Raw genomic sequence first — 23,741 nt, 5'->3', positions numbered from 1 at the left:
CACCCCTTTGAATATCTCCTTCTTTGGCTCTCAGTCAATTTTTGTCTGATTATGTTCCAGTGAAGCACCTTGGAACATTTTCTGATGTTAAATGTATCAATACAATTGTTTTCTCCTCTTCCAGAAAGGACTCATACTGTGGTACATTATCACAAGGTCCTGAAAACTTCCAGTAGTTCTTCTTTCTTCATCAGATCATAAAATCTGAATATAAGAAATTGGAGTAGGAGTAACCATTTCAACCCATCAAACTTGCTTCACCATTTAAACAGATCATGGCTGATCTGATTGTGGCCTTAACTCCACATTCCTGCCTGCCAGCCCCCACCCCCTCCCATAACCCTCAACTCCCTTGTTGATCAAAAATTTGTCTAACTCAGCCTTGAATATATTCAATGACCCGGCCTCCACTGATATCTGGGAAGGGAATTCCAAAGTCTAAATCTGAGACAAAACATCCCTCCTCACCCCCCTCTTAAATGGGAGAACTCTTATTTTTAAACTGTGCCCCCACTAGTTCTAGATTCCCCAACAATGGGAAACATTCTCTCAGTATCCACCCTGTCAAGTCCCCTCAAAATTTCATATGCTTCAATAAGATCACCTCTCATTCTTCTAAATTCCAATGAGTATAAGCCTAACCCATTCAACCTTTCTGCATAAAACAATCCCTTCATCCCAGGAATCACCCAAGTGAACCTTCTCTGAACTGCTTCCAATTTAATTATCTCCCTTCTCAAGTAAGGAGACCAAAACTTTACACAGTACTGCAGATGCAGCCTCACTAAGGCCCTGTATGGCTGCAGCAGCACTTCCCTACTTTCATGTTCCATTCCCCTTTCAATAAGAGCCAACATTCCATATTCTCCAATAATTCTCCACTTGCTGTACCTGTATGATAGCTTGTGATTTGTATGCCAGGGCAGCCAGATACCCTCTTTACCACAGATATTTGCAGTCTCTTTCCATTTAAATAATATTCTGCTTTTCCATTCTTCCCGCCAAAGTGGAAAAGCTCATATTTTACATTATACTCCACCTGTCCAATGTTTGCCCATTCACATAACCTATCTATATCCCTTTGCAAACTCTTTGTATCCTCTTGTCTTCCTACCTATCTTGGTGTCATCAGCAAAGTTAGCTACTCAGTCCCTTCATCCAAGTCATTAATATAGATTGTAAATAATTGAGGCCCCAGCACTGATCTCTGTGGCACTCTACCAGTTACATTTGCCAACTCAATAACAATCCATTTGTCCTGACTCTGCTTACTGTTAGCCAACCAATCCTCTATCCATGCTAATATGTTACCCACAACACTGTGAGCTCTTATCTTGTGTAGTAACCTTTATGTGGCAACTTATCAAATGCCTTTTGGAAATCCAAAGGCACCACATCTATGGGTTCCCAATTATCTATCCTGCTTGTTATTTCCTCAAAAAGCTCTACTAAATTAGTCAAACATTATTTCCTTTTCACAAAGCTATGCTCATCATTGAGCATATATTGATGAATGGTGTTGGCAGCCATTAAATGGGCATCACAGTAGAGCTTGATTCAATCTCTTTCCTTGTCCAACATTTCCAAAGTTGCACTTTGCAGCAAGAGTCACTGGCTGGCAGTCAAAATCAGGGGCCTGGATGCTTTCTCCCTCCTCGGCTCAAAGCTGGGAAATTGAAGCCAATCATAGCAGCTATTTCTCTGCCCCATGGAACATTTGATCTACGGAAGGGTGCACCAGGTGCCTTTAACACAATGTTATCTAGATAGCCCCTCTTTGTGTTTTAATTGAATTCCTTATGTCAAGTAACATTTTCAGTTAAGCTTGGCAAGTTTGCAATGTGCACAAAAGTGTTTAACTTTATCTTGTGTTTGAATGCTCCCCTAAAGGGAGGAGGGGAAAAAAATCAGATGTCATATAATATGAGCCATGTTTCCTAATGTCTACTTTTGGTGTGCTGTTGATTCTTTTCTTCACTTGCTCTATGGAGGCACTTAACCACTGCTTGATATTCCCAGATAAAGTTAAATGGTATGAAGTTGTCCATTATAGCATTACCATACAGTACAAAATAATTGCTACATATATCAGCAAAGGTACTATTGAAGTGCAGCAGAGTTTGCTTTTCAAATTGTATATGCACTAAAGACAGCTTGTATCTCTTGCAAATTCTTTCCCAAAGCTTTGCATTGTAGTCTAATGATCTTTTTACATCATATATACAAATTTACATCAGTCCTACTGATTCATATTTAATTTTACCTTGTGTAATCCAGTTTAATATCTATCATTTTTGCTGAACTGTGGTTTATTGGGGATTGGGAAGTCAATGCTTGGGAATGGAATTATTTTCCATTTTGTCATCCAATGAGGGTACTTTCGGATCAAGCAAAGCACAGGCCCAGTGCAGAACATAGTCTTAATTATATTGTATGTTTGGCATCTGTATACAATCCTATGCACTGAAAAATTCATCTTGCAATGGCAACACTGCATCTGCTGAAGCATAACAGAAGTTAATGTGAAATTAACATTTTTAATTTTAAGCTGTAGCTTTCTAATAATAAAAAAGAGCTGAGTACCACTGTCAGTTTTTCTGTGTGAATGGAAATTTCACCAGTGGTCAGATGCTGTTGAGTGAAACTCTATGCACATATTTGAGTACACATGAATGGAGACCTGGTTTCTTTTAACCAGCATCAATATGAGCATTTAGTATGTACGTGATTACCCATTCACATTGTCATTTTAGTGCACCCAACATTGCATTCATTTCATTTGGTGTAAATAAGTCATGAAACTCCTCTACTTTGTTTCAACAAAGTACCACCTTAAAGTTAAATAAACAACTCCTACTGCAAAATAACTCTTTTTCCCCCAACCTGCTATCCTTATGGACTGTCAGGGTTGTATTGTCAATTTAATGTTAAGTTTTGCTAAATTGTGGACAGTTTTAGCTGTGGCTCCATCATTTGTTCACTTAGGATCCTTATAGCTAATAAAGAAAAATTTTCACCTCCATCAATCTGAATCAGATCAAAAGACCAACAACAAACAAACAAAAGATATTAAAAAATGCAGTATAAAAAAAGGAACACAAATACAAACTGACCTTAGTCACTATCAAAATCTACACACACAAAAGTGCTGAACCAGATTTGGTCTCAAAGCTTTAAAGTTATCAAATATTATCATGATTGTTTGACAATCAGTTTTGAACTAATTACAATCACAAAATCATTCACCAGTGTCTAAATTGTATAACGGGTTAGAAAGAGCATTTTCTTTCATTTCAGGACTGGATTTAAACTCAACCAGATCAGTGGGATAAAAATGGCTTCTCTATTCTTTTATGTTAAAACATTCTACAGAAAATTGCAACTCAGCTATTGTACACAATTCTGGAACTTAAAAGCAGTCCCATCCATTATTCAGTATTAGTGAAACAGTGTCACTGAGATAGATGGTAATGTGGAAGATGAAAATATCACATTAGGAGCATACCAGCATCTTTACAAGCATAATAGATGTACTCATTTCCAGTTGGGATTAAGAGAGTCTTATTGCAGAGAAAAAAATGGTTTTGCCTATGCTTAATCAAGCCTTTAACTCATTTCATAGTGTTTACTACTGCCAGAAAGTACAAAGAAATGAGAGAAACGATAATTATCTCAGCCATATACCTCTGATTGGACAAATGCAAAATAACACAAATATGAAATACAATATAAACTGATTTGGAGGTGGTTTCATTTCATCAGTTACTATTTCAGAGCATTTTAAGTAACATATTTGAGGGGTGCTACAATAAACTTGCTTTCCACTTTCCCTCTCATGTTGAAGGTAATCCATTTTTCCTAGATGATACCACAAACACCTACATTGAGCTTAGATATTGAATGTTACTAGATAATTCAACTTTAGAACTATCACAGCTGTCCTTAATCAATGACATCAAACATATGTTTTCAACAGAAGTTAACATGTTCTGGCTGTGGTTACACTGCAGCTGATGAACACCATTAAATAAACGATGACTCAATGCGAGCTCTACAGAGTTATAATATTGTTTTCTGTTGGTGCTATGCAGGGAAAAACCACATTGAACAGAAACAAAACGCACAATATAACTAAATGATTGGCCTATTACACCTAACCCAGCCCTCTCAGTTTCTTGCTGGTACTTATATTGGATAGCTAGCTGACATTGATGTATTGTTAGAAGTACCTAATTAATTGCACCAAAGCACCTGATAAATGGTTATTTGTATTCAGGAGAATGAAAAGATAAAGATTCTGTTAAGCGAATTTAGGCGAATTTTAGTACGATAACTACTTAACCAGGCATAATCACTTATTGCATTGTGCTCTCTCCAGCTGCTGTAGTAAATATACGAGTGCATTTACCATTGCATACCATTTATGCTTAGAAGTTACATTGATAAGCACCAAATTGATCCTCGCCAATAGTAGTAAATGCTCTACTCACTGAAGATCTGCTTTTAAATGTTTTGTTGTTTCAATTAACAACAAAATTGGCATTTTATCTTTTTGTAGCATCTTTGCTTTTTAAACTCTGGTTTAAATGTCCTGTGAGAGGAGACAGTAACGATGTACTGGTTTTAATTTGTGCAACGCTTTGCGGAAATAGCTTGCAAGAAGGTTTTCACATTATTGCATAAACTACTATACTTCTGCACTTTGTATACCATTTATGGTTAAATTTCTGTAGGAATGGCTACTAAGTGAAAGCAATTTCGCGGTGAGCAGGCTGTTCGCTTGCTGATGTTCTGCTGTCCCTGTTCATTGCTAACACTGTCACATCCGCGTGGATCAGCTGAGCTTGATCACGTGGCTCTGTGTCGAAGGTCAGTCCAGTACAATGGAGCTGCCAGAGTATGCTCTGAAAGGGTTGCAATTGCTGGCCGATCCCAGCCACTTCTCCAACAAAACATTCCACATTTTAGTGGAAGCGGCTTTCGAGAGCCTCGTAAACCCACAAACAGACGGAGCAGTATTTGGTGAGCGCGTATTTTCGAGCTATTTGTGGAGGGCGGCTGCTGGTTCTTTATACTGATTTAATACAGGAAGGACACGGTCGATTTGTTCCTTTACAAACGGCTCTGCGTCGCAATGCTCCCGAATCCAGTTGTAAATATCATTTGCAACAGTATGTTATTTGCTAAACGTGCCTCTGTTGACCGATTCCTTGTTCTCGAGCTGTCGACTTGACGGCGCGAAATGCATATTGAGTCTGCATATTGTTCATTGTTGTGGGCGAATATCCTGGGGCCTAATGCGCCAGGGTTGCCGGCTGAAAGTGTATTCTGTTTTATGAGTTGTTTATCAAATATTTAAGGTCCCAAAATATTCTGCGTGAGTAAAAGCAGACGCAACACTGCCTCTAAGTGACTATATAGTGTGGTCGTTATGGTTGAAGGCACAATGTATCCAAATAATTCGGTATAAATAATAAAATGTTGGACTTAATTTTTCTGGGAGCAAACGGTCATTTTTGTTTTTGTTTTTAAAGTAGCAGACAAAACAACTTCTTTATTATTAAGTGTCATGTGCGCATTGGGCCAAACGCAGGCCTCTAATAGGTGGAAAGTTTTATGTGGAAATTAAATTGAAAATCATTATCTACCATTGTTGTGCAGACCATCCAGAGCTGGGAAATTTGGACTTGACTTTGCTGAAACAATGCCATGTAGCCATCGCAACCTGTGTATTGGAGGCAGGAAAACAAAACGCCGACAAATCGACTATAAGGTTACCTGTCCAAGATTTATGAATATTGTGTATTTAGTTTTTAATTGTTTTCGGATGTGGAGGCATTTTGTGACTGATGTTCTTCAATTCCAGCACGTTACTTGAAGACTGTAGATTTGGAGGAGAGAGAATAGACATATTTTGCGCAGCATACCAGGTTTGCTGTCCCTCAACATACCATACTGTATTTGTAAAGTTAGTGGGAGTACTGCAGTATAGGAGTTTTCCATGAAAAGAAAATTAATCTAGTGTACAGCTGACAATATAGATCACTGATTTTTATTAAGGCATTGTGGTAAGGTTGTGATCTTGTAATTCCTTATGAATTTATCAGAGCACGTTTGTACAAGTAAAATACTGAAGTAAGCACCTACATTGTATAAGTTCACTGAAAATGTAGTAACCAAAGCTAACATTAACTCTGATATATACTAAGCTCCTATGTTTCCTTTTGATTCTGTATTTAGAAGAACAAAGATAAAGTGAAAACCTTACTAGGAAGGTAAGTATTAATTGCATATACATAGTTTGTCTGGTGCTATGTAACTGCATATGTGTGGAATTGATGGAGGTTATGGGGGGGGGGGTGTTGCATCTTGGATGCGGTATCTATATATTGAAATGTTTATAAACAATTTGAGTTATCATTTGTCCATCATAAAGGCACTCAATTTTATACCTAGAAAATACGCAAATTTCTAGTATGAGTAGCGTTGTAGCTTGGTAAGGGTTCGCAACATACTTGAAATGCTGAAACTATTTTTAGACTATGGTCAACTGAACCAAAAACAGTAGTATATATGTCATTCACTTAAAACTGTACACGTTGCCTCTAAATCATAAATTTTATTACTTTGTATTTAATTATTTTAACGCCACCCCAATCCATAACTGCGGCTCTGGGGTGGATTTTGAATACCCCCTCCCATTATAATCTAGAAGGGAGATGGAAGACCTGTTTTCGTCAAGCATCTCGGCAGCATGTACTAATAACATTTCGAAAATTGAAGGAAAGGGAGGGGTAGAAATCTAAAACTGTCCAATTATTTTAACAAATCATCACTTGCATCTTTGCTAATTAACCTCTCCGTGTTCACACATTTAGTTCATGTGAGCCATACATTTATTAGAAAAGCGTAGTTTTCTTGAGACTCGTGTTTACAAACTAAAGGGTAAATATATAGCGAATTCGGCTTCTAACGATCAGTTCACCATCCTACTTCCATTGAAGTGGAACTTTTATTTTCACCCGCTCGCTTCGAGTTTATACGCGGAAAGATTCACAGCGAACAACAGTATACCCACAACAACGCAACAAACATGGTTGAAATTGAGTTTTGGGTAGTTTAAACCCAAATGATTCTTTGAATGGATCTCTGTTAAATTACTGATTTTAGGAGGGTGGGATCTGACTCATTTGGAAAATGCAATAATAGAAATTGTGTTTATGAGTATGGGATTTTTTTGTGTAATGCGTTAATTTTTATTCCTGTTAAATATCTTGCAGCATAGGAAGGTTTCATTCTCATATCATTGATGCTTCTTGGCGCCTGGAGTACCACATTAGGGTAAAATAGCAAAGTTTAATCTTTTCATACTTTGTATTTCAGAATAGTCGGGCACACATTATTTTGGTATTGTATACTTCCGGGCTAAACCAATTTTTATATCTGTATTCCAGAATAACCATCTTCACAAAGTCAATCAACCGGCATATTTGTTAACCTTAAATGTTGAGGTAAGGCTTAAAACGAGCAGATATTGCGTTTTGGGTTTGAGTTGCTTATTTAATACGGTTTAATATTGTTTTAACCTTTTACAGAATGGTGAGTCCCGGCCAGCTCAGGATGTTACTTTCAGTTGTACAATGGAGCAATTGCAGGTATTCTGGTAAAACTTCGTCTCCTTCATAAAATGCTGGCGCTTTCTCTCCCGGATGTCAAGATTGAAGTTATCTTACTAATGCTTGTGCGTTTTCGGCCCAATTGTAAGACAGTAGGCTTGTGGTTAATTGAACTGATGCCATTGAATCATTCTCTGCTTTTGCAACGCAATTTCAATGACAAGGATTATTAGGAAACAATGTACATTGTGGGATCACCTCAAAAACAAGTTACATATTGACCAAAAATCAATTTCTATTTGCGTGTCTCATTCATAAAAACGCAACCTCTGGTGTAAATTTTCAACCACATTGATTTTAGGAGCCACCAAATTTCCACAAGGCATTGAGAAGATTTTTCTCATTCCTCCTTGTGCACCGATTTTTGCAGATACTTAACCGGCAATAGATTTGGGGGAAAACCCAGACTTCATTATTTGCTGTTTTTTTTCCATGGAAAGATTAACCCTTCACCATTGACGCCACTCATTTTGCAACTATTTTGAAGCGTTTAATTTAAATAGCATCTCATGTGCATATCAGCTCTAATAAATTTATATACAAGTAATTGTTTTAATTATAATTTTAGGGACAAAAACTCCTGTGTGTAGTACCTTGCTCTGGCTTTTATTGTATTCTTAGGGACCAAGGTGAAACTATTTCTGATTTTATTCTACGGAAACTTTTTAATGTAAATGACCATTTGTCTTTACAAGGATCAATGTTATTACTAATGCCATTTGTCACATTTTATTCTGTAAAGTTCAGTAGTTCACAATTTACAAAACACTTTGTTTTTGAGAGACACTGTGCTCGGCATCTTTCCTGGTGAGGTATTTAACAAAGCAACCCTCTCTTCAGTTCTAAATTTACAAAGCAACGCGAAATTTGCGCCTTTAAACGTAAGATTTTGTTGCTGGAATAAGCCATCTGCTCAGTGAAAAGTTTGGCAAAATACGAATTTCTAAATCTTGGTAGTGTTACTTTATGAAGTTTTTTTTAAAGAATAGCATCCTGGTGTTGTAGAATCGACTTTGAATTGTTTGTTTTAACGGGGGAAATGTACTGTATGAGTAACAGATATTTAAATTATTTGCTTAAAAGTTACACTTACTGCGGGGGCTGTAATCTTGGAAAAAGATTTAAAATGAATTTCTATTAAATAACTCCCCCTTTTCCCCCGTCATTGGAATACATTTTTGACTCGTGTGTGCAATTTTTAAAATGTTTTTCTATTGCAGGATCTTTTGGGGAAGTTGAAGGATGCAGCCAAAAGCATGGAGAAGGCGAGTCAGATGTAATTGATGAAGCTCGGGGACCGTGATTAAACTCGAGGCTGTGGTGGTATAAAAGGAATCCGCCACAACCTGCGTGCTTCCACATTCTATGCAAAAGACGTGAACAATAGAGAATCCATAAATAGTTCAAACGTTGCATTTGGCGCATGTATGAAATGCTGTCATATACTTGAATACAATGCTTGTGTATCAGGTGTGTCGCGTTTGACTGTGTATATACGATTTTTCCATAATAAAGATATACTTCCTACCGTCTGAGTTATCTTATTTCGCACTTTTTGATATCATTTCATGCTTGTTTGAAATCTCCTGGCTACGTCATACTCATATCAATATTTTGACTTATGACAAATGAAATCGCTTTCAAACGTCTGCCCTGTTCGAATAAAAACATTTTGAAGAATCTCTAATGTTCCTTACGTCTACAGCTACCAGTTTAGGGAGGTGAGGGGGGAAGTTTATAAACTCGATCCAATTCTGTAATGTAGATAACCATGTAGTATATATTCACGCCTTGGAAGTCGTTCGGCGGCTATTGTCTTCTGTGTTCGTGATAACAGCGGCATTTAATTACAAAACTTGCTGAAAATTGGGAAACGCCAATGGTAAATACGAAAGCAGCTTATAAAGTGCGTTTGGAAGAGCAAAGTAGGCTTTCTTCCCCGCACCCCTTGCTCCTCTCGTCAATGTTTTCTTAAACTTTTAATAAAGCTATTTTACAAAAATGTATGTTAGTCCGTTCAGTTGCAGATAGCCAAAGCTGCTACGTCTAACCTTGGGGTTCCCCCCACTTCAGCCGAAGCGCCTTTGCATTTGTTCCTGTTTTCCAATTTCTTTTTTTAAAATGCAAGGAAGTAAACTTTACCGGAGCCTCTGCGGCATAACAGTGCGGGAGAGACGGGCTGTGTGAAGTGAGCCAGTTTTGTAGGAACTCGTCTACGTTTCGGTGACTATAGTTTATCTGTGCTGGAAAAAAATCATGACGCTGTAAACAGTACAACAAATATTTCAAATGGAAATTTGAATCAAAAGAGGGTCGTCTCACCCCCCAATCCTCAGCTGCTACCAAATGAAGTTTTAATGCATCATCCTACAGCTATCTAACCGCAAGATGATATTCCATTGATACAGATTTATAGAGAGGCTTTCATTTGATCTCTTGTCTAAGATGTATTCTCCATTGTGGAACAAGAATCTGAAATAAAAGTTTGCCGTCATATTTTAGTATACAATAAGCTCTTTTTTGTTTCGAAACCACGAGACTTTTATTTTATCCGGCGACATGTGTAGATTTTTTTTAAAGCGTTTGATATTGGTGGAATGGAGCTGGAGCTGATGTGTGAGGCTGGTAAAGGGTGCATTATTTGGTTTTTTTTAAGGGGTAGTTGGGTGGTGGAGGGGGGGGGGGGGGCGGTGCGGTGAGAGAAGGCGGTGGGGTTGGGGGGGGGGGGGTCGGCTCTGATTACACCGACTCTAATTCCCAGGCCACCCTTAAGGAATGAGACCACGTGACGGAGCGGGGCGGTCGAACTCGAGCCATTTTGGGGACGGTGTCAGTTTCACGGCACCCATCACTGGGCTTCGGGGGTGTTTTTTTTCAACTTCTACAACCGGGAATAGCCCAGCCGCCTCGCCGCCTCGGAACCAGGTAGAATCGGCTGAACAAATATTGCATGGGTGCAGATCGGCTCCTGCCAGGGTCGGTGTGAGGGTTGAAGGGCCAGTGTTTAACGAATGTTATTTTCTCTCTCTCTCTCTCTCTCTCCTCTCTCTCTCTCTCTCTAAGCTGCAGCCTCTGCGATTGCAATTGACAGCGTCTGCAGTTCATGCAAGATGGCCGCTTGGCTGCGATTCATTTTTTTCCCCTGATCTACAACTTTCATTGTTTTCCGCGGGGTGCAGGCTTTAGCCGGGAGTCGCCGTGCCCCGGGCATGGTCTCACCAAGGCTGCACTGTCTGGAAAAGATCTCCCAGGTACATTCTGGCCGCCACTTGAGGCCGATTTCGCTGTTTGAAATGCACCCGGTGTTGCCTCTCTCTCTCTCCCTCTCTCTTTTCTCTCTCTCTCTCTCTCTCGCTCTCTCTCTCTCTCTTTTCTCGCTCTTAAGGCTGACAGCGACTCAGCGGCTCGTCGCCGTCCTTATTTCCACTCAGTTTCGTTACGCACTTCATTTGCAAAATTTTTGTTCGATTCTCCGCCGCCTTTGAGTCTGCGACCTTTCTGCTCGTTTGTATCGAGGGAATAATATTTATACTTTCGATTATCGCAAGTTGGGAGGTGCGAGCTGTCACGGATTTTTATTTAGATCTCTTTGAAAATTGACCATGCTGGAAATTGGCTGCCGTATCACCGAAGTGCTATTAGTCAGCTCAGATACAAATGTAAATTTTGACACCAAACGGGGAACCGAGAGGAACGATTTTATAGAGTTAAGATCCATACAGGATAAGGTATGTGCTCGTGTGACTGTTTGGGTGATAAATCGAATGTGGTGTGTTTTCTGAACTTAACTTCTTAAGAGTACTTCTTTGGGTTTTGACGGTAAACATGGCGGTTGGTGGCGGTGCCCCTCGGATCCTTGTACAGTGCTTGTGGTGTCAGGAGTAAATAAACAAACAAGAAGCCTGTAAATCTTTGTCATAATCAACTATCAAGATGTTGAGATATTTTTTCATGCTTGTTTGTGGACATTTTTGTTTCTGTTATTGGTAACCGGGACTGTTGTGTCAGATTGACAGCAATGATTTTCCGGGCAGAACACGAGGTTTGCCGAGTATGAGTGGGAGTGAGCAAGTGTTTTTTTCCTCCCCTTTTTTGCCCAGTTAGATTTATTAGAGTGGATTCCGAGAACGTGTTGGCGTCGTTTACTGTCCCAGTCCTGTGTTGCCTTGTTGATGGTGATGGTGGCGGTAGTAGTGGGTGAGGGGGGTTGGGAGGGCGGGTGGGGGTGGGTTGGTGAAGAGCTGCTATACAATCTGTTTATGTTTTAATTGTGTGGATACCGAATGTAAGTTGAGTAAGGGGCCAAGATGGCCTTGGTCACAAAACCTTTTTTGGCTTAATCCAGGAAAGCAGCAACTGACAAGGACAACAGACATTGTGTTGAGAGGACATACACTCACACACAAAATACGCATTTCTAGACGTGTCCCCTCCGTCATATAGGATGTTAGAATTACAGAATGACCTCTGCTGTGATGTATTTAAGCGAAATAACTGAGAACAGGCACTGGGAACAGCTGAGAGCCATAGGCAGCCAAATAAATTTGTTTCTCTTCTAATAGTATGATTGCTCCAAAATCAGAATGGTTATTAAAAGGAAATGAAACAATCCAACTTACAGTACCCCTTTGACCCGCGCCTTTGATTTCAGCCATGCCATATATTAGTTTTAGTTACTTAGCTAATATTATGTTCTGAGCTATAGTACAGATTTAATGTAGCTTTCAAAAACGTTGTTTATATGTATGTCGATAGTGGTGGTGATGTTTTGATCGGGCCTGACTTTGAATTTCTTTGCAATGATACATGCAGGACACCACAGTTGAAGTATTGCAGTAGACCGTGCTTTTCTTAGAATTATTGCTGGATCTCCTAGAATATTTTATTCATTTTTGAAATATGGATTCTCTTTTACAATATCTTGAAGATCCATATGTACTTTTTTTTTCTTTAAAGTGGATTTCTTTGTTGCTTTGGGATGGTTGATTATGATGTTATGAGAGCTAATTGTTCACCCTGCTGATAATAAAAAAGCATCGGGCTTAAAAATAATCAGGGAGACATGAAGTTTCACAGCTGAAATGAATTACCCAGCATAAACGGAAGCCCATGGGGTCTGTGAAATAAAACACGTGTGTTTACATGGTTATATATACCAAGGTTGAGTTGTCTGCCCGTCATGAATGTTTCACAGATGGAGTAATTAATCTATTGATCACTTGAATCCTCCCCCGTTCTGTTAATCTCGCTCTGATGGGAAGGGGCCGATCACGAGTCTGATGGGGAGAGTGGAGCGTTTTGAAACACGTGGTTTGTTTTTATTTTCCTTTATTTCCTCTCTCCCGCGGAATGCATCTGCGGTACTCGATAGCGAGAGCCGCTTAAAAGCACGCGTGTGAACTACAAATTGATGAACATGCCGCAATTTCTCTAACTTCCAACTAAATGAGGAAACAGGGGCGCGTTTGTGAGCTCCTGGGCAAGAGTGGGGGGCAGGACATCCGTGCAAAGCGGCTGGTCTCGAGTAAATAAACGGAGAACTTCTAGTGAGTTCTGCTTGTTGTGTTAGACTGCCTGAAGGGGTAATGACTGAAACTTCATTGAAATCTGTACATCGTTTGTTTGTGTCCCAACGCCAATTGAAATATTAAAAAAAACTACAGAAATGCTGATTGTTTATGACCTGATGTAGTTTGATTACTTCGAAACGTCGCGCGTCGGCGCTGTGGGTAAAATTTGCTTTCTTAAACCAAATGTACACGAACTGTAACAAATACATTTATTTTAACGGTACATATATTGTAAATAAGTGCGACGAATAGTCACTTTTTTCATCTGGTCGGCAGTGCCTGGTATTTATTTGCCCTGGCTCTGCGTCTTCTGAATCCTGTGCGTCACATAGTTATTTGCATGTTGTCAGTTTTCTTGCTGGTTTCTTAAGAAAAGCAAACTGTTTCCTTTTTACATTTTAAACGGGCAACAAAGTACTAAAGTTCAGTGAAATATTGAATCTTTATAAATTCCTGTTTCCTGATCACTTATTAATTAATTATTAATCAATAGGCGTGCTCTATCAAAGTGATCCTCTGTTGTGGAACCGCAGCCACCTATTAGTCGCCCTGGGAAGGAGACAGGCGTTTGCAGAAGAAAATCGTGTGATCACAAAAGCCACTACTTAAAGCTAGTGTCGACGTGGAGTCTATCTCAAGGAGAGCCAAAAAAACGATGATGTGCGCTGTGTTAGGGCTCATTTGAAATGGCGGTGAGATTTGCATGTTCAGATTGCTCGGATCGTCCTCCGATCGTGATTGCAGGTTGAAGGTTTTAAATTTGCGATATTTCCACATGACCGCCGTGGGTCCCCCGCAGTAGCTCGCTCTATTTTCGGTCCTCTGGCGAAATGCCAAGTGTAACCCAAGTTGCTATAGTAACTGTAAGAATTGCCGAGTATGGGCACCAGCAGACGTCAATTTGCCTTCTCGGTCTTTTAAGAATGGTCCTCGTGTCGGGCACGAACATTATTTTATTTATTAAATTTGTAACGGGTCAGCTTTGGTGTATGCATCGCGTTACTAGTACAGCACCCCGATGTTCATTAAAATATTTCCAACGAACATCTAATTGCCGGAAATGGCTTTGTAGAACACAATTCTTCCTGTTTCGCTTTACGCGGGGCGAAAGAATCGTCGGTTTAATGTCAAAGCATAAAACGTGTGATTGCAAATCCAGATGCGATTGTCCTTGTAATGCAACAGTGTTCTGCCCAATAAATAGTCGCTTTGTCTTATTACAAATTTTCATCGATTGCGACGTGTCTTGAAACGGCACAAATATGAGCCCAAAGGCATGTGGGTTTCGCGGAAAGAAATGTGTTTTGGTATAGCCGGTTTGTATCTGAGCGTAAAGTCTAGAAAAGGCGGTTTTGTTATGCTTAAACATGAAGGAAACAAAGCCAACAAAACGATCAGGAGTACTATTCAAAATTCATTGTCATAAACCTTCATGTTGTGGTCTGTGGGTTTTTTTTAATTAACACCGTGGAGGTCAGGGGAAAGGTGGTCTGTATAAGATAATCTTAAAATCTGTTTGATTACGAAAATGATTCAGTGTGCTTTTTAATGGATTAGCCACTTTGCATTAATTGGGTGTGATCTGGCACATGCAATACGGATTTTACAACTCATAGCTCCCGTAGGTCAGCTTGTCAGTGTTTCAGTAAATACAATTCTTAGCTTTGGGGGTATCAATTGTTTTTACAAAACGGGTTTGCTTTACTATTTTGCCAATTAAGATTAAGTCAACTGAAGGAAGAGAAATGCCAAAACGTTGATAACCTGATACATTGCGAACATTTTATGTAAAAAAAGAATGTTTCATAAATTATAATTTGTTGATCATTGTGTCTTTAGAAAATAATGTATCCATTTTGTATCTTGTCATTGTGGATACTAACAGTTGTTTAGATTAATGATTGTATCCAATTTATAATGTGGACCAATTACAGTAAGCCAAACCAGTGAACTTAATATGGAATGGAATTCCACAATAGGAAAAACTATTCCTTTTACCTGGGTTATATTTCTGCTCAGCTTTCAGAACGCGGCCATTTTAGTCAGAAAATGCACCGAACAACACGGATCAAAATAACAGAACTGAATCCTCATTTGATGTGTGTGTTGTGTGGAGGATATTTCATAGATGCAACAACCATCATTGAGTGTCTACATTCATGTAAGTAAATTGGCATGCTGCAGACCAGCAGGCCGCTTACTTATGTTAGTATTAAAGAAAACACTCTAACGTACATCAACAAAGGCGTTACAGAACGTTTCATGTAACCAGATCAAGCATTACAACCGGTGTATTTATAACCACACGCGATTCCTGCTTTTATTCACAGTTTGTAAGACCTGCATCGTCCGTTACTTGGAAACGAGCAAGTACTGTCCTATTTGCGACGTGCAAGTTCACAAAACTAGGCCCCTTCTTAACATTAGGTATGTATCTGTGTACTTATGGTGATCATAATATTTGAATACACCATTAGCCGTGTCTCTTTGGGGAGTGTGACTGAACTACTACATGGAACTGACATACGTGTTAGACTGACACACATACACATGATGTGTACTTATAATGGTACCTTGGTTAGTGAGACAATTTCACGTAACATATTTTGGTATGACACGAACTGTCATGCAGCACCGCTTTAAGATAATGGATGTGCTTTATTACCGCATTATCATACTATGATTACTATGAATATATTGTAAACTGGAATCTAAGAAAATGGTAATTTTATTGATATCAAACATCTCATTTGAAAGTGGTTGACAATAATTGAATGAAGAATCTAGTGTTTCACATTCTGTTTTGAAAGAAATACACACAGTTAGGTTATACGTAAAACTTTGATGGCAGTAGCTCCAAGAACTGAGATCATGTAATGTTGGGTGATAGTCAGTGCTATTTTAGAAATACTTTACAGTCACTTCTACCAGAAGATACAATAAATGGATGTTTCTGCTGAGTGAATTGAAATCGGAAATTTAGGCCTTTTTATGTTAATTGGCAGTTAAACTAACATTTGATCGTTAACTAAGCAAATTAACAAACCTTGCAGTAAATTCAATCAACCAAGTTTACTAATTTGAAATATTTTATGAAAAAATCTCCAATTACTGTCCAAAGTAAGCATGGAACAGTGCCACAAACATTACTCTGCCAGTTCTTACAAAGTTTAAACACAAATAAAGAAACTCAATTTATTAAATTTAGTATGACTAATACTCTACTGCATGCTAGAAAATATTGCAAGAGTGATAGTAAAATATATCTGATATATTCAAAACTTTTATGGGTCAGATACTATGTATAAATGAGTAAACATGATACAAGGCTCAATATCTTCCTGATCTGTGCTAGAAATACAATTAGTTCTTCCACAGTTTACCAATTAACACATCCCCAGAAAAGAAAATTAAAAATTCAGGTTTATTTGTTGCTGTTAATTCATTGCTTATGTAATTATTAATCAGCTGAATAATGCTTATTATAAATTCCTATAAAGTGAATATTTTCACCAAAGTGATAGTTTCTATGATGTTTACAGACTTCATAACTCTGCTTAGGTGTATTTCTCTAATCTAACAAATGGCTGCACAAATAAAGGACCAAAAGTGAGAAGTATTTTGTGTTTTTGGAATGCTGTGATTCTTAAAAAATTGAACAGTTATTGGAATTCTTTGTCATTTACAGACATTATTCCACTATTGCATATGGAGATGGAAGTCATATTGATAATGCCATGTGGAATAAATAAGTGGAATTAAATCTTTCTGCAGTTTTGTAAAATGTGACTGTCATGTTCAAATCCTTTCTTTAGGTCAGATAAAACATTACAAGATATTGTATATAAATTAGTTCCTGGCCTTTTCAAAGGTAAGTGTAGCAATGTTTTTATAAAACAAATTTACATTTGAATTGAATTCCTCTTTCTATTAATCAGATGACTAATGGGCTTTTGTCTTTAAAGATGAAATGAAACGTAGAAGGGACTTCTATGCTGCTCATCCTTCTGCTGATGGTAAGTGTGTGCTGATAAAATTAATTGATTTTATCCTTCCCTCATAAACATAATATCAGCATATTATTGAGTCATTATATTTTAAAAAGTTTTTTTCACAAGGGAGTAGTGATACTTTTTAAAGGTTTCTTTCAATATTTATGTCCATGTGGTGCATTTGTTGCACCTTAATTTTTTTTGGGGATATATTTTGTAAATGGTTTTTAGGTTTGAAAACTCCAGAATGCAGTTGTTGCTGTAACTGTTTTTTAAACTTATGTCTAGTCTAATTAAAAATAGATTTATAGTTGTGATGAGACTATTTTGCATAGACCCACACTTGTTTTACATTTTTACTTTTTCTGCTGAATTGGTACATATCAGGATAATGTTATGCTGTTGTTCCTATAAAGTTCACACCAAAATTAATCTTTCAGTTAACACCAATGTAATTTATGTTCTTGGAACAGTTTGAGCCATCTTAAATTAAACCTAAACTGGCATGCTGAAAGCGTAAAAGATGAACATGAGCTACTGATCCAATGTAGCTTTCTTTTGATATCTTGTAGTCCAAATCTTTATATTATATTTGTTGAGGATTTCTTTTCCAAATTTGTATTAAAGCATTTTGGCATGAAAATATTCTGAAATCACTGTTTCCTAATATTCAAAATTCTATAGCTGCAAATGGCTCTAATGAAGACAGGGGTGAAGTTACAGAAGAAGAAAAGAGGATTATAACAGATGATGAAATCATTAGTTTGTCAATAGAATTCTATGAACAAAATAAGTAAGTACAGCAACCATACAAAGTATACTGTCTCACAAACTATTTGGGATTTAGCATTTTTTCTTATTACTAAACGGAGACTGTCTTGTATAACAGGACTGAACGAAAAGGAATTTCAGAAAAAGAAAAGACAAAAGATGAGGTGATGTTTACATGTATTTGTTTTGCCAAACATACTTAATTTTAAATGGGGTTAAACAAGCAAAGATTAATACATTAAAGATGCTAAAACATTTTTCTATTTAATTTTAATTTGGATATATTTATATAGAGAAAGCTGCTACTAATACTTAAAGTACTGAGATTTTTACTTTATCAACAATTGCAATGCCACCATATCTTAATTTTTTATTTTCTTCCTCTCTAGATGAATGACAAGAGATATTTGCGATGCCCAGCAGCCATGACTGTGATGCATTTAAGAAAATTCCTGAGAAGTAAAATGGACATCCCTCAAGCATTTCAGGTACACTGAGCTACACTTTATTAAAATTATAGATGAAATATGATTTCTAATAAAGTATAAATGGGGTTCTATCAGAGAAGAAAACTGTTATATTCCAATATTAAAAGTAATCTTGAAAGATTTTACTTCCCCACAGATAATTTCTGGTTTCATTTGGAGGTGGAGAATTTAACAATGTATTTGTTTATTTCTCTTGTTGCAATGCAGCTCTGAAATCTTAAGGTGGCAATTTAAATATTGTACACAAAGAGATTTGGAGACCCCTGTATAAATGCAATTATATGCATATAATTTAAATGTAGTCTATTGTATTTCTATAGCACAAATGGTATTGTGAAATGGGATTTAAAATGATAGCTAAATCTATTTTTATTTTAATAACTAAGTTACTTCAAGATGCTGGAGATGTTTCCAAAGTGATTCATTTAGCCATCCAGAACATTTTAAACTCACCTAGTTTATCACACCAAGCAAAATTTAATAAATATAAAATTAAACACATCAGTTGTATTGAGAAGGATCTAATCATTGATGTAGGGAAGAGCTTCAACCAACCTCCAAGGATGAGATGTAACAAAAACAATTAGAAGGGGACAATGAGAGATTGTAAGAGTTGTTATTAGCAAGCTGGCAATTTTTTTTGTTTATCACCTCGTCAGTCCTGACAAATAAATCATTCATGACTGAAAGACAGGTTATAAATTTTCTTGCCTAGCTTCAAAGTCTATTCATGGTTATTTAATTTTGTGGAAATCAATCATATGTTGCTGTGACTTACCATGAGTTAATAAAACAATAAATATAACTCATAGTGTAATGTGAATGTGTATGTATTTTGTTTCATTCTTTACAGTGGTACATTGTTATTTATATAAAACTACAATGAGGTCTACATTTCCAAGTGGCGTGTTATATTTTATAATGATCAAAGAAAGTAGTTGGGTAAATCCTGCTGTATGTTTTTATTCTTTTCACTTTAGATTGATGTTATGTATGAAGATGAACCATTGAAAGATTATTACACTCTTATGGATATTGCCTACATTTACGCATGGAGGAGGGTAAGCCCAGTTTACCTATTCTAATGGTCCTGGAAAATTTAATCTTGGACCTTCAATTCTTACCCAAGTATCTTACATTTTATTTCAGAATGGACCACTTCCTCTGAAATATCGAGTCCGGCCAACATGCAAAAGAATTAAGATCGGTCATCAACAAGATGGATTAAATAATACCAGTGGAGAGGTAGAAAGTGACTCTGGGAGTGATAAGGCTAACAGCCCAGCTGCTGCACCATCCACATCATCCTCACTGCCCAGTCCCTGTACTCCAGGGCAGTCTCCACATCCACACTTTCCTCATATATCCACTACTATGAATGGTTCCTCCAGTGTCAATACCAACCATCAGATCCCATTCAGCAACACCAGAGTGCGCAAATCTTCTGTGAATGGCTCATCAGCATCATCAGGCTGACAGTATTCACAAAATAGACGGTACAACACATTTATTCGAAGACCTGTTCATACCATGTGATAATATATAGATATAGAGAATGCTTTGCAATGCGAGCATCCTTAACATCACTATTTTGTAGTGACTTGTACATTTTTGTTCAAAGCAAGAAACAATATGTGGCTATACTACAAATAGTTTTGACAACATCTTTTGCTCCTCAAGATAATTTTCCAGTTTTTGGGAATACAAATTAGCAAAGGATCTACATCACTGAAACGTGTATTACAAAGGTTTGAGGATATTTACACCTAACAGCATTGGATTTAATGACTCAATGATTGCGCTGGAGATGATATTCACAGAATGAAAAATGAAGGAAGGAAATCTGGGCAGGAAGTTATTGTAAAGATGTAAACGTTGGAAGATATTTTGTACAACTGTGTTTAATTGAATTGAAGTTTACTATATCTGTATATCAACATACTTTTAATTTGCCAGTCGTAGGCATTGTGATATTGGCTGTACAGATGAAATATAAAAGGCTAGTGATTTTACAAATGACACCAATTGAAAAGGAATTTAAGATAAATGAAAATTAAAAACATGTATTCTTTTTAGCCATTCCACTGTGAAAACTGATTGACAGTAGATGTTGGCATCTATAGTTGTTAAATGTTTTCCTGCAGCATTAGTACACATACTACAAGAAAATACTGAATTGATCAACCCCGAAATAAAATTGTTTTAATGATTCATCATTTTAGACCTAATGTGGGTATGAAGTATTTGAATTGCCTGTAGAACAACAATATTTACAATACATTGTGATTTCATTGACCAGTTACGTTTCTAGATCTCAGAAATGGTTAAGAAAATTCAAAGGTGTAGTATCTATGGATAGAAGCCAAACATCCAATATAATCAGTATGAAACATAGATATAAACTATATATTAGGCAATTACTACCCCTATGAATTCAAATAATTATTTTTGAGAAATTCTGCCCCTGTATATTACCACAGCCAAATAATGTGTATATGCTATATATAAATGTTTTACTTGAAATGTTCAGTTCATTGTTTTCACTTAAATTTGATAGTCCAAATTGTTATTAGCAAACTTTTTAAATGAGCCATGCCAGGGATCTCTTGTTAAATTGTAATATTTAAATCTTTAAATATACTTTACATGATATTGTTAAATTACTTTCAGTGGGCTTTTCCCATTGATACTGCCATGGATTGAATCTTGGTTAACATTGAGTCTGATATTGTCTGTTCAATCCATGTCAGTGAACTTAGTATTGGTAAATGACGTTAAGAGAATAGCAGATGAAGATGTTTGAATTTGCAAACAGCGAAGTTACTTTTATTAAAAGGTGGTGGTTGACCACCTTAAACAGAATAGTTTAAGAACATTGCTCTCAATGTTTTGATCCGTAGCACATAAAAATTAAATTTCAGACACTCAACTGACAACACTTGTAATTAACACTAGGGTCATATGAAATAAGCTTCAGATAATTTAAAAAGTCAGCTTCAATCAGAATGGTTACATATGACTATAGAAGAGTTGCTTTCTACTATAGAATTATCAAACGTTACCAGGCTCAATGTCATTCAACAAATCAGGCCCACGTTTGTATTATTTTCTTGCAAAATCTCTTCTATATTTGTTTCTGTTATGATAGACCTAAACTTGAATCATTGAAGGGGTGTGTATTACAGTAATACAATCTAATGTATGCTGGGGAAATGAAGGCTGCAGCATTTGCTTTCTTATTCACTTCTTGGGGCATGTTCGTAGGTTCACATTTAACGCTGCAAAGGGTTGACTCCTAATTACGTTCTTGGGGATGAAATATCAATTGGTAAATGCAAAGTATAAGAAGATAGATTCCAAAGGATCCTGGAGTTTTAATCTTTGCTGGTACTGGGTATTAAAGAGGTCATGTTGTTTTAAGTGATGCCTTAAAGGGATAAGATTGCCTACGATACATTATCATCCGTTTATCTACTTATGCCTATCTACACGTGAACAATGATTGTCTAAGTTAGACTTGTTTTATCGTGGTCGGTCCAAACTCCTCCTCTACAGGGGCCTGATAAGAATTTCTCCTCTATGATGGTTAAATTTTGTTTGTAGGAAAACACGAGACAGAACTCTTGTCTGTATTTTGGCATTGTTCTACTGTCAGTGATATTGTACACAAATTAGCAAGTAAACAACAGCTCTTTGCGCCCTAAACTGGGAAAGCACAATGCAAGTAGTGCTTTAATTTTCATGTGAGGTCGATTAAAATCAATGATTTTGCATTAGCTCTTACTTTATGTTTCCTGTTTGTCCCGAATATGCTATTGCTTGGGGAAGAATGGTTAGAGTTTGCTGATGCATTTCAGTAGGAATAATAATCTGCAGTGTTATAATTTCGACACAGCTCGTCAAATACAATGTCGATGAAAATACTTTGCATTTAGTGAATGGTTTTCATAATTGCTGATGAAATCAAATCATCTTCACTGTGCAAGTTAGCGAAGATTTAATACTAAACATTTCACTCCTTAGAATTACGTTCCGCAGTAAGTTACTATGGATGTAATGGTTTTTCAAAAGGTAAGCAACGGCACGGAATTTCATAAAAATGTTAAGGGGTTTTGATGGGACAATGTTACAAGATGGGGAATTAGGGAGGAGACAATGCTATGCGGCAATGTGATCTCATTCATCTAGTACCCTCAATTTTAGATGCGAGTCAATAAAAGTGGTAGTTTAACTCTCGAGTCAGGTCGAAAGCTAAAAAATGAGAGATCACCTAAAGAAAGACGTCAGAGCTTGGGTTCTATCAGACATGAAATACACTTCGGGACCAAGCAGCAGCGCAGCGAATCCTATTTTTCCTCTATTATCCTGTTAAGTGAATTATTCCATATATGTATCCCTGTTTGAGAAAATACTCTCACTTTATCATTAACTCTCCCAAACAGGCTATTGCAACACAATAGAACTGGAAATAGATCTTTAATTAGCTTTCGAAACCTAAAAAGCGACACATATCTGCTTTCTGTTGAAACTTGGAAACACAGTTGAACCATTTTAACTTCAAACAAACCCAATCAAAAGTTTCTGTAGCCTAACTGTTTCCTTTTTCGACTCATCCTATAAAAAGATGAAATATTTTAAATGAGATCCTATTATATTACTACTTCCACGTGAAGCTACTGAGCCAAATGTAGTTCAGTTGATGTTGCAAATAAAGTAAATGAGAGCAATTATATCTGCTCTATATTTTTCTAATTTTTGGACAAAGCTTGTGGTTTTGCCACCAATAAATACAGCACAAATAGGCAAAGAAAATGTTCTAAAAAAAAGTCTCTAAGATCATCTTTATCGATTTTCCTACGTTTTCACATCTTAAAGTAAACACCAGAGAACGCTGAGTAACACCCAATCACATCTCCATAATCACTGGTAATATAAATTATTTTCGTTACTCTGGCATCTACAATTGAAAACAGCTGGAAATAAATGTAATGGGGCAATCATATGAATAAACCAGTATCATGTTGTCTTTTTATATTAGTATGAATTCAATAGCAGTAAATATTGTTGATTTAGTACGTTGATTATTTTAACAGGATTATATAACATTTGCTTTGATTTACTACTGTAAATAACTTTCTTTGCAGTATTTTATTGAATAAGCATGTAGCATTTTTCAAAATCAATTTCACTTGCAGAAGGGACAAAAAACATTTCTTCCTGAGCAACAAATCTCTACTAAATGCA

The 23,741-nt window shown here is 36.9% G+C and overlaps 2 protein-coding genes across 7 annotated transcripts; both read left to right on the top strand.

The window, feature by feature from the left end:
• The first annotated feature begins 4,849 nt into the window (after positions 1 to 4,849).
• Positions 4,850 to 9,203, top strand: commd3 (COMM domain containing 3). 3 transcript variants are annotated; one of them, XM_041184169.1, is made up of 8 exons: positions 4,850 to 5,022; positions 5,662 to 5,773; positions 5,867 to 5,930; positions 6,241 to 6,275; positions 7,281 to 7,341; positions 7,455 to 7,511; positions 7,596 to 7,655; positions 8,897 to 9,203. In XM_041184169.1, exons 1-8 carry the CDS (start codon positions 4,884 to 4,886, stop codon positions 8,954 to 8,956), a joined length of 588 nt encoding a protein of 195 aa, XP_041040103.1. In that variant the 5' UTR covers positions 4,850 to 4,883; the 3' UTR covers positions 8,957 to 9,203. The 3 variants fall into 3 exon arrangements, with proteins under 3 accessions (XP_041040103.1, XP_041040104.1, XP_041040105.1); XM_041184170.1 differs by having other exon boundaries at positions 4,853 to 5,022; positions 7,596 to 7,599; XM_041184171.1 differs by lacking the exon at positions 7,596 to 7,655 and having other exon boundaries at positions 4,853 to 5,022.
• Positions 9,204 to 10,462: 1,259 nt separating this feature from the next.
• On the top strand, positions 10,463 to 20,725 carry bmi1a (bmi1 polycomb ring finger oncogene 1a). 4 transcript variants are annotated; one of them, XM_041184167.1, is made up of 11 exons: positions 10,463 to 10,601; positions 13,740 to 13,938; positions 15,266 to 15,407; positions 15,577 to 15,673; positions 17,062 to 17,117; positions 17,212 to 17,262; positions 17,923 to 18,031; positions 18,128 to 18,173; positions 18,399 to 18,497; positions 19,478 to 19,558; positions 19,647 to 20,725. In XM_041184167.1, exons 2-11 carry the CDS (start codon positions 13,933 to 13,935, stop codon positions 19,971 to 19,973), a joined length of 1,014 nt encoding a protein of 337 aa, XP_041040101.1. In that variant the 5' UTR covers positions 10,463 to 10,601; positions 13,740 to 13,932; the 3' UTR covers positions 19,974 to 20,725. The 4 variants fall into 4 exon arrangements, with proteins under 4 accessions (XP_041040101.1, XP_041040100.1, XP_041040102.1 ...); XM_041184166.1 differs by lacking the exon at positions 10,463 to 10,601 and adding an exon at positions 10,748 to 10,927; XM_041184168.1 differs by lacking the exon at positions 10,463 to 10,601 and adding an exon at positions 13,161 to 13,222.
• The last annotated feature ends 3,016 nt before the right edge of the window (positions 20,726 to 23,741 follow it).

This window comes from Carcharodon carcharias, chromosome 3, assembly GCF_017639515.1.
Source record: "Carcharodon carcharias isolate sCarCar2 chromosome 3, sCarCar2.pri, whole genome shotgun sequence".
NCBI classification, from domain to species: domain Eukaryota; kingdom Metazoa; phylum Chordata; class Chondrichthyes; order Lamniformes; family Lamnidae; genus Carcharodon; species Carcharodon carcharias.
The sequence above is the reverse complement of the archived record's forward strand: the minus strand, read 5'-3'. Positions and strand labels throughout refer to the sequence as shown.

Excerpts from the sequence above, each read along its gene's own strand:
- commd3 (XM_041184169.1), top strand. The coding sequence starts at position 4,884 with ATGGAGCTGCCAGAGTATGCTCTGAAAGGGTTGCAATTGCTGGCCGAT. Across the intron at positions 6,276-7,280 it reads GTGAAAACCTTACTAGGAAG|CATAGGAAGGTTTCATTCTC; the intron begins GTAAGTATTAAT and ends AATATCTTGCAG. Across the intron at positions 7,342-7,454 it reads GCCTGGAGTACCACATTAGG|AATAACCATCTTCACAAAGT; the intron begins GTAAAATAGCAA and ends TCTGTATTCCAG.
- bmi1a (XM_041184165.1), top strand. The coding sequence starts at position 14,509 with ATGAGCCCAAAGGCATGTGGGTTTCGCGGAAAGAAATGTGTTTTG. Across the intron at positions 17,118-17,211 it reads AGTTCCTGGCCTTTTCAAAG|ATGAAATGAAACGTAGAAGG; the intron begins GTAAGTGTAGCA and ends TTGTCTTTAAAG. Across the intron at positions 18,032-18,127 it reads GAATTCTATGAACAAAATAA|GACTGAACGAAAAGGAATTT; the intron begins GTAAGTACAGCA and ends CTTGTATAACAG.